This window comes from Callorhinus ursinus, unplaced genomic scaffold (assembly GCF_003265705.2).
Source record: "Callorhinus ursinus isolate GAN/ISIS: 27379988/994484 unplaced genomic scaffold, GSC_fseal_2.0 scaffold10, whole genome shotgun sequence".
In the NCBI taxonomy this organism is placed as follows: domain Eukaryota; kingdom Metazoa; phylum Chordata; class Mammalia; order Carnivora; family Otariidae; genus Callorhinus; species Callorhinus ursinus.
In genome coordinates this window covers 21,443,082-21,455,433 of record NW_027397072.1, presented here as the reverse complement: position 1 = coordinate 21,455,433, position 12,352 = coordinate 21,443,082, and the positions used below count along the sequence as shown (strand labels likewise).

The 12,352-nt window shown below is 53.3% G+C and overlaps 2 protein-coding genes across 3 annotated transcripts in view; one reads left to right on the top strand and one right to left on the bottom strand.

Moving 5' to 3' along the window:
* The window catches only part of HADHA (hydroxyacyl-CoA dehydrogenase trifunctional multienzyme complex subunit alpha), a 49,159-nt gene extending 41,705 nt beyond the window's left edge, over positions 1-7,454 (top strand). For both annotated transcript variants that reach the window (XM_025867875.2, XM_073897109.1), the window contains exons 14-20: positions 983-1,069; positions 3,822-3,962; positions 4,388-4,456; positions 5,213-5,408; positions 6,089-6,203; positions 6,752-6,897; positions 6,973-7,454. In XM_025867875.2, coding sequence (XP_025723660.1) covers positions 983-1,069; positions 3,822-3,962; positions 4,388-4,456; positions 5,213-5,408; positions 6,089-6,203; positions 6,752-6,897; positions 6,973-7,118 — 900 coding nt within the window. In that variant the 3' untranslated portion in view covers positions 7,119-7,454. The remainder of the gene's footprint in view (positions 1-982; positions 1,070-3,821; positions 3,963-4,387; positions 4,457-5,212; positions 5,409-6,088; positions 6,204-6,751; positions 6,898-6,972) is intronic.
* A 1,899-nt stretch (positions 7,455-9,353) lies between these two features.
* GAREM2 (GRB2 associated regulator of MAPK1 subtype 2) overlaps positions 9,354-12,352 on the bottom strand; it is a 14,072-nt gene continuing 11,073 nt past the window's right edge. Inside the window, 2 exon segments of the mRNA XM_025867588.2 lie at positions 9,354-10,908; positions 11,423-11,592. Coding sequence (XP_025723373.1) covers positions 9,897-10,908; positions 11,423-11,592 — 1,182 coding nt within the window. The 3' untranslated portion in view covers positions 9,354-9,896.

The window sequence follows — 12,352 nt, the reverse complement described above, 5'->3', positions numbered from 1 at the left end:
ATTTATTGGACAGAGAGAGACACAGAGAGAGAGGAAACACAAGCACGGGGTAGTGGGAGAGGGGGAAGCAGGCTTCCTGCCGAGCAGGGAGCCAGATGCGGGGTTCGATCCCAGGACCCTGGGATCATGACCTGAGCTGAAGGCAGACGCTTAACGACTGAGCCACCCAAGCGCCCCCCTCGTTTTTCTTTTTAAAAAAATCTTAATGTGGTATTTTACCTTTGTCCCCATTATAATTGATGTTACTTTACACTTAGCTTTTCAGTGTGTTGCATATATCTTGAACCTTGATTCCCAGCTCCCATGTTAGGATTTTGCCTGTCCCAGGGTGCACAAATTTGACAGGTGTGCCTTCCACGTTTTTTATGCACACAGCTGAATAAAAACATGAATAACTTGGGATCATGAACAGAATGCTGAGACAGTCTACATTAGAGACTGTTCTCCAGGATGATAAAGATAACAGTTAATAGGATTTGTGTGCGGTAGATTAATTACAGCGGTGCACGGTTTTCTAATAGCACCCTGTATAAAATGAGCTAGGCATGCATGCTATGGCTTGTTCTTATAAAGGTAAAGGGCGGGGAGGGGGGGATCGTCAGCTTTCGGATTTGAGGGCAGATCCAAACAAGAAGAGGGATTGGTACGCATGCTGGATCTTGAAATGAATGAGATTTGACTCAAGGTTATCTTTCCAGTATTTATCTGAGGTGTCTTATGTACCTAACTGTTGAGATGCAGTCTCCAGGTTAGGACACTGAGCCAGAACTAGAAGAAGGCTGAATGGGAAAAAGAACAAGGCCAACACACTCCCCATCACAGGAGCCCTAGGAGGTTGGAAATGTCGGCCGGATAGTACTACTGTCTGAGCGGTTGGCGGGGGAAGCGGGGCCGGGCCCAGGTTTCATGGTTCAGCTCTGCTTCGGACTCCAGTCATCTCCCAGGCCTCCGTGACACATTCTTCAATGCTTTTCCCCTGCAGCTGATTCCGGATCACTGTGTCTTTGCCAGTAACACATCTGCTCTCCCAATCAGTGAAATTGCTGCTGTCAGCAAAAGACCCGAGAAGGTAAATTCTGAACAGGGGGAAGACCCTGAAGTGTTTTCCTGCCGTGGGCTCCCTGAGGAAGGCTTAGAGCATGAGAAGGGCCTGGTGTGGATTGTGAGGTGGAGGGGGTGATGATGTCTTCCCCAAAACTGGGCACAGAGAAGCTAGTAAGACCGTGACCATTGTGAGATGCTGGGATAAGTGAAGTACAACCAAAATATACTTTTACAGGTGATTTGCATCCCCAACAGCTCTTATTTTTTTAGGTTCAGACTATAAAACCTACCTTTATTACAATTAGGTATTTAAAGGTAGGCCCAAGGGGCACCTGGCTCGCCCAGTTGGTAGAGCATGTGACTCTTGATCTTGGGGTTGTGAATTTGAGCGCCATGTTGGGTGTAGAGATTACTTTCAGAAAATAAAATCTTTAAAAACATTTTTAATTTTAAAAAATAAAGATAGGCCCTTAAAATAAGAGGGGTACTCCAAAATATCACTTCAGTTACAGAGCACACACTGGTGACAATCTAAGACAGGTTTGCTTCCAATTCCACGTCCAGGAATAGATCAGGATGGGTGGTGAGGTGTGTCCACCTGTGGGTTCACTTAGAACTGCTAACCCAGGATACGAAAGGGCAGAAGCACTTTCAGTGAGTATTTGGAATGATGCCTGGAAGTTTATCTTTGGGCTTCTGCTGTCTACCAGGGTAACCCAGGGAAAGTGAAATCACTCAAGGAGAAATAAAACACCTCACCTCTCTGGAGGATAGCAATTAGCCTCAGCTAACCAGAGCCAGCCAAAAGTAGGAAGGAAATATAAGAGACCTTTAAGCCGCTGAAATTGTTAAGACAGAGTCCTTGTATTGAAAACACAAAAGTCTATTTATTCCTATTCTAATAGCTTGTGAATGCAAGTTAAGCTTGTTTCCTAGCACACCGTAGATCGGAAGCGATACAGGGCCTGACAGGCAGGTTCAGGGACGGCAGGAAGAGGTCACGGGGAGAAGTGTGACACTGAGGGAAGACACAAAAACAGTATAAAGGCAGGTTGACAGTCTGGCCATGTCACATCACTCGGCACCTCGGCAGCATTTAAGTCAGTGAAGGAGAATCTTTGATGCTAACTTCTCATTTTCCCAGTGGAGTGGAAAAAGCGTCATGTTTTGCAGTCCTGGCCTCCAAGTATCTTGGATAGCTTTTGTCCCCTGCTTCCCCTATGTTATATAAAACTAGGCCACAGGGGCACAGGGAGGGTGACCAGCCATCTGTTTATCCAGGACAAGTTGGTCACCTTTGGCACAGCTTTCTTGAGTAATGTAAATAGATTTGCTTGGGGTAGTGATCACATGAGTGTATATACAATTGTCAAAACTCATCGAAATGAACACTTTAAGTTCTGTGCATTTTATTGTGTATAAGTTGTATGTCATAAAGGCTAATTCCTTCTGCTCAGAAGTACTGAGTCTGAATCAGGTCCTGTCTTTTTAAATAGTTTAGACATAAGTTAAGGAACAGTTTAGGGTTTAGAAGCAACTTTTGGATTGGTAAGTTTATGGAACATTTAAGTGACCTGTGCATTACATAATGGAGAGTAGGCAGGCTTTGGAGACAGGCCAACTGTGATGGAATCCCACTGCCGTTCACTAACTGACCCTGTGCTACCAATTTTAACTCCCTGATGACTTTTTTCATCTAGATAAGACTGACTAGTTCACAGAGTGATGGACTAAATGTAAGGAATAAATGGCAAAGGTATTAAAGAACAGTGGATAGCCAGCAGTCAATAAATGGTAGATATCATTAGTTATATCTTAAGCTAAAACGAGGGTAGGGGGAGCAAAACTAAGTTTTATGATTAAATTATTCTCTCCCACAGCAATGCAGTTGGGAGACTAATTGTTAGCTTAAGGAGGAGGTTCTGAACTTCAGCATGTATCAGAATTACCTGGAAGGCTTCTTAAACACAGAACTGGGCCCTACCCCTAGTCTTTCATTCAGTAGATCTGGGTCTGGGGTGGGCCTGAGAATTTTAGGTCTAAATTTCCCAGGTGATGCTAATGTTGCTGGTCGAGTTACTTCACTTTGAGAATCATTGGTTTAATGAATCTTCGGGTGCATTTGAATGTTTTTGTGGGTTTTTTTAAGATTTATTTATTTGAAAGAGAGTGCAGGGGTGGGGGAGAGGAGCAGAGGGAGAGAGGGAATCTCAGACTCCCCGTTGAGCGCAGACCCCGACACAGGGCTTGATCTCATGACCCCAAGACCATGACCTGAGCCGAAATCAGGAGTTGGATTTTCAACCGACTGAGCCAGGTGTCCCTGAATGTTGATAAATCTTATTTAAACCCAGTATCCTGATAGTGAGACCCATCTGTTGAAAATCCAGATACATCTGACAGTCGAACACATTGATGGATTCTTCTGCCTGTCTCTGCCTCCCCCACCTCAAAAAAAGTGGACCCTCTGAACCATCAGTATCAGTAATACAAGTGGGACTTTCATTCATTCTTCCCTGATAAATTTAATTTGGCCATTAGCTGTGATTTTGGCACTAATTGTTGGTAGGATCTGTTTCCCTAGAAGCAGATGGATTCCCTAGAAGATGATTCCAGTGAGCCCTCTGAAACATACTGAACTTTTTCTCAAAGAACCACAGAGCCAGACCACTCAGACGGATCTCCCTTGCTTTCCTAGCAAAAAAAAAAAAAAATGAGTGCTCTTCAGTTCCTCCTCCGCGTTCTTAGATCTGTTGGCTTTGTACTCCCCTTGCCAGGTGATTGGCATGCACTACTTCTCTCCTGTGGACAAGATGCAGCTGCTGGAGATCATCACAACCGAGAAAACGTCTAAGGACACAACCGCTTCGGCGGTAGCCGTCGGGCTCAAGCAGGGGAAGGTCATCATTGTGGTTAAGGTAAGGAGCTGTGTGACAGAGCGGCAGATGGGGCAAAGTTCTGTTAAGATTCCTTGTACCTTCAGGCTTGTTTATAACTATTCTGGGGGCAAATAGGTCACCTTTTGATAGGATTTCCCCTTAGTTGTGTGCAGTGTGGACAGTGGTGTGGACCGTGCTGCTGAGTCAGGATCTGAGAGGGGCGTGTCTGGGACGTGGCACGTTCTCCCAGCCATCCCAGACTGTGAAACCCTGTGCTGTGCCGTTTGGTTCAAGCCGTGCTGCCTTGGCTCTGGCTTCCCTCACGATATAATTTTAACGATTCTGTTTGCGGATATAAATTGCCTTGAATTTTGGAATGACACGTGGGGAAGAGAGCCTGCTTTCAGCCTCACGTCGTACCTACAGCGGAGGGGCCAGTGAGCTCACATTCTCTCCCTTGGCAGGATGGACCTGGCTTCTACACCACCAGGTGTCTCGCACCCATGATGTCTGAAGTCCTCAGGATCCTCCAGGTCGGTACTGCTCTCGGAATGTTGGAGGCATCTTCCAGTCTTTAAACCAGTCCTCCAGACTGGTAGTCAAGATGAGGAACAGGCTTCCTTCTAATACATTTAAGTCCAGGTTCTTCTCCAAGAAGTCTCTTTTGTGCCCAGTCCTTCCACACTGTGGTGGGAAATCATGGGCTTTGCTACCCTACAATGGGCAGAACTTTAGCTTTGCTCCCTTACCCCCCCCCGCCCCGCTCCACTAGGACCAAATGCCTCCTAATGTGCTCTTCTACACACCTGCCTCCCCCACTTTGAGGTGGGAGCTATCCGCAACAGACAGGCCCACTTGGGCTGGTTGGTGCTGGAGCAGCTTCTGCACACACCCCTCGGGTGGCACCTCCTCAGACCCAGGCTCGGGGGGGCTCTGCCACACTGCTCTGTGAAGCGGTCTCTTCTCTGTTGTGGGAAACTTCGCCCTGTCTGCCATGGAATCTCATTACTACATTCAAGAAGGAAATGAGTAATGTGTTCATCTCTAAATGAAGTTGTTCAGTCCTAAACCTGTGGATTAGGGAAGGCTCAGACTTTCCCCCTGGTGGCTCCCAAACCTCCTTTGCTTTCCCTGAGTGGGACAGCCCCAGTCCTGGGCCTGGGCAGGTGGCACCCAGGAGAGAAGTGGGTGGTGGACCGGCCCTGTTTCAGAGGGCCAGCATGGAGAGCCCTTGTGGGAGGGTCTGGAATGCCTTCCTCCCCTAAGATCCCTGCTTACCTCCCATTCAGGAAGGAGTTGAGCCTAAGAAGCTGGATTCCCTTACCACAAACTTTGGCTTTCCTGTGGGTGCTGCTACACTGGTGGATGAAGTGGGTGTGGATGTAGCAAAACACGTAGCGGAAGATCTGGGCAAAGCCTTTGGGGAGCGGTTTGGAGGTGGAAGCCTAGAACTGCTGAAGCAGATGGTGTCCAGGGGCTTCCTGGGTGAGTAGCCTCAGAGAAACATAAGTAACCCCATAAGAACAAAGTTTCCTGAGACACACAGTTACAGAAGGCCCATATGGGAGAGTTCTTCCTAAACACAGAGCCCACTATCATGGGGAATTTTTTAAATGATTTCATGACAACCTGTTAGGCAGAACCCTGGCCTGAGGCTCTGCCATTGCCCAAGGTATGCAAGCCAGGCATTTTCATCTGGCCCAAGGCCTCTAACACATCTGTGATCCTGCAGGAGCAAATTCGGCACCCAGACTTTACCATGCTGCCTGGCCACCTATGTGGAGAAAGTAAGGCCTCTGAACACAGAGAATATGGTTGAGGCCCACCAGAGGTGGCTTTCTCTCTCGGCAAAGGAGCAGCAGAATCAACCCCAGGACCAGGGCATATACTAGGTCCTGGTGTTGCATATCTGGACATTAAAGCTCACCCAGATGGCCTTTCCCATCCACATACACAGATTTTCAAGCCCCAAGAAACACAAGATCATTTTTCCTTCTTTGCCAACTCTGCAGACAAATACACACTAAATTTCTAGGGTTAGCTAGACAGACACATTCAGGAATACAGTTTGAGAGGCTGGGGCTTTACAGCAGACGAGAAGAGAAGAGAATTCGCAGGCCCAGTCTCTGAGATTTGGTAATTCTCCCTTTTCTGGCTTCTTTTAGGTCGCAAGTCTGGGAAGGGCTTTTATATCTACCAAGAGGGTGTGAAGAATAAGAATGTGAATTCTGACATGGACGGTATTTTGGCAAGTCTGAAGGTGCCCCCAAAGTCTGACGTGTGAGTTAACTTTAGTGGCTGATAGTGTGGAAAGCTGTTTCTCTTCAGCCCAGAGCTTCTCAGCCCTCTTCCATCTTCCCTGTGATAATCCCCTTACCTGACCAGAATACTTTTGCCCTTCCACATGCCATCTCGTGTTCTGCCCGGCATCAGGGTAAGGACTGTAGCTGAGCCTTGGGAAGACCCCTGCTCCAGCCTCTCCTCGGAAGGTCTGGCGAGCACCTAGAAAAACTGTCATCCTAGGCCCCTTCACCCCCACCCCAAACCCTCTTTATCATTCGTAACTGACAGCTGATGGTGGCAAGAGATTCCGTCTAGTCTGCCCAGCCCTGCAGAGTGGGCGCCAGTCTCTGGTTAGTTAGGGCAGGAAGCTCTGAGCCATCTTTCGAGGAGCAAGGCTGGCCTCCCAGTGGCCCCTTCTCTACACAGTGCAAGTTCTGTGCGGGCTGGCCCTCGGAGCAGCGGCAGCACCAGCCCTCATCCATCCCCGCACCTGCATCCTGGCTCTGTGACACGTCAGCTACCCGAATGTGTCTCCCTGTTGGCAGCTCCTCTGACGAAGACATCCAGTACCGCCTGCTGACCAGATTCGTGAATGAGGCCGTCCTGTGCCTGCAGGAAGGGATCTTGGCCACACCAGCAGAGGGAGACATCGGAGCTGTCTTCGGGCTCGGCTTTCCCCCATGTCTTGGAGGTTGGTCTTGCAAGTTGGGAAGGTAGCTTGTTTTATCCCAGAGCTCGTTTTGTCATCTCCTGTTCTTCCTTCCAGGGCCCTTCCGCTTCGTGGATCTGCACGGTGCTCAAAAGGTAGTGGACCGGCTCAGGAAGTATGAGGCCGTCTACGGAAAACAGTTCACCCCGTGCCAACTGCTCATCGACCATGCTAACAGCCCGAACAGGAAGTTCTGCCAGTGAGCAGGCCCCCGCCCAGCCAGCGGCGCTGGTTCTCTGGCAGAGGGGCACCTAGACGTGTCAGAGGAACCAGAAGGCAAACAAACTCTGGCACTGGGTGTGCACCCTGACTAAAGTGCCTTCAGTTAGGACAGTCTCTCCCTCCTGGTGGAGTCTGGCTGTGAATGAGTTTGCACTTCATTTTAGGAGGAACCCATAAGTCCTGACACCCTGAGTGCCGGTGTCTCCAGAGCCATCTTGCTGCCTGCTCCACCAGGGCCGGTGGTGGCTGGTGGTGGCCCGGGCAGTTCTGCACCCAGCCACGTACGTGATAACAATAAAAACCAAACTCTAACAGCCTCTCTGCCTGCCTGCTCCTTTTTCTTCTGTCTTTGCCCTCCTGCTTTAAACCCCTCCCTTCAAGGAGCCAGAATCAAGCCTTGGGCTTTTGGGCTGTGAATGTGTTGGGAGAGTTCTAGGCAGCACCTCGAGAGAGAGACTGTGACGATAAAGGGGGACTTGACGTGCTAAAGCCTTCGAAATCTGGTCGTATTGACACACTCTGGCAGGCTTCTGCTTGCCGTGGGGGAGAGGCCTGACTGGCCAGAGCAGGTGAAGTGCCACAGGCTTGGAGGCCAGGTTTTAAGACACTTCTTTCCCCAGACTAATGCCTTGTAGCACAATGGCACCCAGTTCTTTTTATGATGGGACCCACATGTTCTCAGGATGTTAACATTGGAGTGAAGCAGAGGAGAGAATATTTTCCTGGTCAGTAGATCCTGTCTTGGCTGCCCCAGAGCATGGAAGGATGGATGGATCATCAGAGACCCCGCAGTAAGCCGTTCAAGGAATGCCGAGCCAACCCACCGGCGCCACGGCACTCCAGAGCCTCCTGTCCGCCCTCCCAGTGCCCTCGGGGCTGGAGAGTCCCTCCACTCCTATCCTGGTAGCAGCAACTCCCAGTATGTGTGAACAACCTCGGGGCTCCTGCCCGGGTCGGCGGAGGGGCCCACACTGCACGTGTGCAGAACCATAAGTTCCCGCAGGCAGAGTGCGTCGCGCTGGCTCCCTGCATTACTCACGGTTGCTACAAAGCCAGACCCTAAAACCAAAGCATCTGTGCACTGGGATTTTCAGATGACCCCAGTAGAAAGTAGAGAACAGATCTCACCAGAGCCAGGAACGGGCTTCTAAATGGGGGCTTTGGGAGAGCCTCAGGCAGGCATTTGGTCAGTGCAGGAACTTAAACGGCCCTGGCTGGTGACATGGAGCTTTCCACTCAGCAGCACTAGAAGGTAGGAACTAGGGCGAAACGGTGGTGGGAGTTGGAAGGTTCTTGTAGGGTAGGGGCTGAGGAGGGGCTTTCAGAAGGGAACCCAGGAGTGGGCCGCAGGCACACCCCATTCCAAAGTCCTCCCCTTCCCCGGAGGCCTACACCTTGTACCTGTCAGGCCCCAGGGCCCTCCAGAGGAAGAGTATCGATGCCCAGAGTCGCACCCCCACTACTGTTCAGTGCTCTAGCATTTATTTCGCGCATCCTTGAGGATTCAGAGAGTGATCGGCAAGGAAACCCAATGCTTCAGCCTCACAGTGTGTGTGCTCGACTTCCTGACTCCCCTTCCCCTGAAGCCGGAGGCATCTGCTCGGGGTTCGAGCACCAGCATGGCTTCACTACACTTAAGAGAAAAACAGAGGAAATAAATATCTAGGTAGGCTAGGTAAGGCGGAAGAGAAGGCTGGTTGGTCTGGGGCCTTGCTGCCAGTGGCATGAGGGGAGCTGGTGCGGCTCCGGGCAGGTGGGTGGTTGGCCACAGTGGCCAGCCTGCTCCAGGTGCCCACCAGCCAGGCCCTGGAGACCTGACAGGAGGCGTACGAACACGCGCAGGAGGCCTGAGCTCCAGGAGCCGGGAGAAAGCCCGTCTTCCCAAACCACGGTGCTTTCTCTTTCCCACCCAACCCACCTGTGCCGGTGGCAGAAAACCAGAGAAGGCCAGCATGTGTTTGCCAGAGTCCAGTGAAGGGGGCAGGAGACGGGCGCAAGTGAGTGAAGGCCACTTGCCTCCAGAATCCAGGAGCAGCTGACCGCAATCTACCTGCTCTTCCACGGAGTGAGGATCTTCTCAGACCGGAGCCCACCCGGCAGGACAGGAGGCAGAAGCCCGGGCACTGGCGACGGCAGGGGAACATCCGCCTCCCTCACTAGACGAGCAGGGCAGCAGCAGAGCTGGGCTTCCCGCCCCCACCCCCCGAAGTCCTCACCCACCAACCCGGCTTGTCCTTGAGCAGCCCGGCCAGGGCCCGAATTCATAGAAGGGGAAAGGAAGGGCCTCCCAGACATACAGAAACGGCCCCCAGACTCTGGGGCAGCTAAGGCCAAAAGCCCACAGAGCACAAGAGGAGGGCGGGGGCACTTGGGGAGTTTGTGCTTAAATTACGGACCTTCTTCCCTTGTCTCTAACCGGAACCTACAAGCTTGAGAAGTGCCAGATGTCTGTGAAGCTCTGCATCAGGACGGGATGATGAACACCCCCTCCCCCACCGTGGGAATCACAGCAACGTGTCCCCAGGCCCAGGTGCGCACTGGTGCCTCCAGCGCCCTCCCCACTCACTTGGCACAGAGGCCAGACGTCCCCATTTCCAAGTGTGTCTCCCCTGGATTCACTCGGAGGGGCTGCCTGGCTGCCTCAGTCTGGGCACAGATTCTCCTCTGGGCGCGCTGCCCCCCCCCCCAGCAGACCCGGGGGCTAACCCCCCGCGGCCTCCGCGTCAGCGTTCCCGCTGTGCAGCTACAAGCCGGGAACCTCAGATCTTGGGCCGCCAGCCTTTGATGAACTGCATGATCTTCTTGACCTGCAGCTTGGTGAGGTGGAAGTCATCCGCCAGGATGTCCTCACTGAGTTGCACAAAGATGCTGCCATCAATGCGTTCTCGGGCAAAGCAGCTCACCACATCCTCTGAGAGCCCGATGAAACGCAGACTTCGAGAGACTTCTTCCAGGGAGAGCGCAGACAGGTCAGCAGGGGGCTGCCAGGAGGAGGCATCCCGGCCTCCCCAGCCTGCCGCCCCCTCCCGGGGACTGGCAGGAGGCCCTTCCAAGCGCCCTTGGGTGAGAAGGAGCCGTGCTCCGCCTGCCTCGGGCCCCTGCAGGGCCACCGGTGACAGAGGGGTGGGGACCTGCCGCAGCACCAAACCTTCCGGTTCAAAGGCCTTGGGTCCAAGTGGCGAGAGGCAGGGTGCCCCCACAGCTCTGGGCTCCTGACAGCGGAGCAGCTCGGGCTCTGGAGAACTGCCCTGGCCCAGCTCAAAGGGATCAAAGGGCTCCAGGGCTGGTTCCCGCCACTCAGAGGGGGGGGAGGAGGAGGTGGGACACGAGGTGGGAGCAGCTGAGTAGGGCTGGCCTGCTGAGCCCGGGCCTGGAGGAAAAGCAGGGCTGGAGGTAGCCAGGGGACCCGAGCTGGTGGTGGGCCCAGAAGAGGAGGCCGCTGAAGGGCCGGAGGAGTAGGCAGGCCCCGAAAAGGGGTTGAGAGCTCCGAACGGAGCAAAGCGTTTCTGGGGGTGAGAGGGCTTGAACAGAGGCGGGCAGCTGTGGTAGGCCTTGACGGGGGTGTCCGCTCCCAAGAGGGAGGTGGCCCGACCGCTCAGGGGCTCTGCAAGGGCCCGGGCGGCCTGGCTGGGCTGCGTGGTCGAGGGCAGGGGTCCCGGGGGTGGGCGGCTGGAGGACTCGCCCGCCTTGCAGTCTCCCCAGGTGCATGGGTAGCAATAAAGGGAGTAGGCGTCCGGTGACGGAGAGCCACTGCCACTGCGAGACCCTGTCCTGTGGGCAGAGACACACACACGGAAGGGTCAGCCAGTGCAAGAGGGAAACGCCACAGGCTCACATGCAGGACACAGCAAACCGCTCTGCCAGGCCAGAGACGGCCACTGGGACCTCAGCACTACCCGCTCGCACCCCAGCCCCCAAGGCCCAAGACCCCCTGGGACTGCCCTGGTCTGTCTTCCAGCCTTTCCCACCCCAGGAAAAATTAAACTTAACTGCATTACATAAAAATTTTAATAGAGCAAGGAGCAGTCCATCCTGCGGCCAATCCCAGCCTGAAGGGAACCTGAGCCGTGTTCTCATCCAATCGTCAGCACTTAGGAACAAGGTGGACCAGGAAGGTGGAAAGCAAAGCCGTGGGCCCCAGCCCCCCGCACCCTCGAGAACCTGCTCGCTCTGAACCACAGGCCTGGACTCTTCCTCTCCCTCAGCACCGGCCCCCCTCTCCCCGCCCTTCCCCTCCTCAGTCCCCCGCAGGAGGACCCAGCACCAAGAGCAGGCAGGGGCTCACCCGTCCTGAAGGCCAGACGAGTAGTAGGGGAGGCTGGAGCTAGGTGAGCGGCCGGGCTGCAGCTTGGGGAAGCGTGGGGGCACCGGGGGGCTGCCCGAGAGCCGGCCGCTGCCATTGGCACCCCGGGGAGGCACGGGGGGGGCATTGAGCAGGCGGCACTCCTCCTTCACCTGCAAGCAGAGCGCCATGACTCCACGCCCTGTCCCCAAGCAGTGGACACTCCATACCTTCCCTTTCCCAAGCAGCTGGGCAAGGAGGGTGTCTGGGCCTGACGCTTTGCCTTACCTCCAACTACGCACCCACCCCACCCCTTCTAGTCTCTCCAGCCACTCTGAGAGCCCACATACACCATCTCCCACGGCCCTGGAAATCCGTCATGAAGGTAAGAGAATACAGAAGTAGACTCAAATAGATAGTCAACCTAGTCCCTCCTCAAGGAAAAGGAAAGTGGTGTGACAGGGAGAGAAAGGGAAGGACAAGTATCTGCCATCTGGATCCCTTCTTTATAGGTCGAATACTCAGAGTGGACTCCCTGGGATATTAAAAGCTAGAGTCTATTTCTGTGGACAAGTATGGTTGGGAAATTCTGTGTTAGGGATAAATAGGGTTCCTTAGGGCAGGACTTCTCAGAGCTTTTAATAAGCCAAAGTTCTAGGGCTCCGAAGTGAGGAGGGGGTGAGCTAGGAATCCTCCACTACATTTTTCTAAACTTATTCCATCATGGGACCTTCTTTTCACGGGACAACTTAAAGGACTCCTGTGGGGCCTTCAGGGCTCGTCCCACATTCTCACAAGCTGGAGACCCACTAGCATCTTTGTCTCCAAAGCTCCCAGCACCACTGTCTCTAGTATCCCTCACTACAAATACGCTCCTGTGTCGTCTTCCCCCTTGTTCTCCCCTTCCCCCGCCCCCCCGTCCCCCCCCCCCCC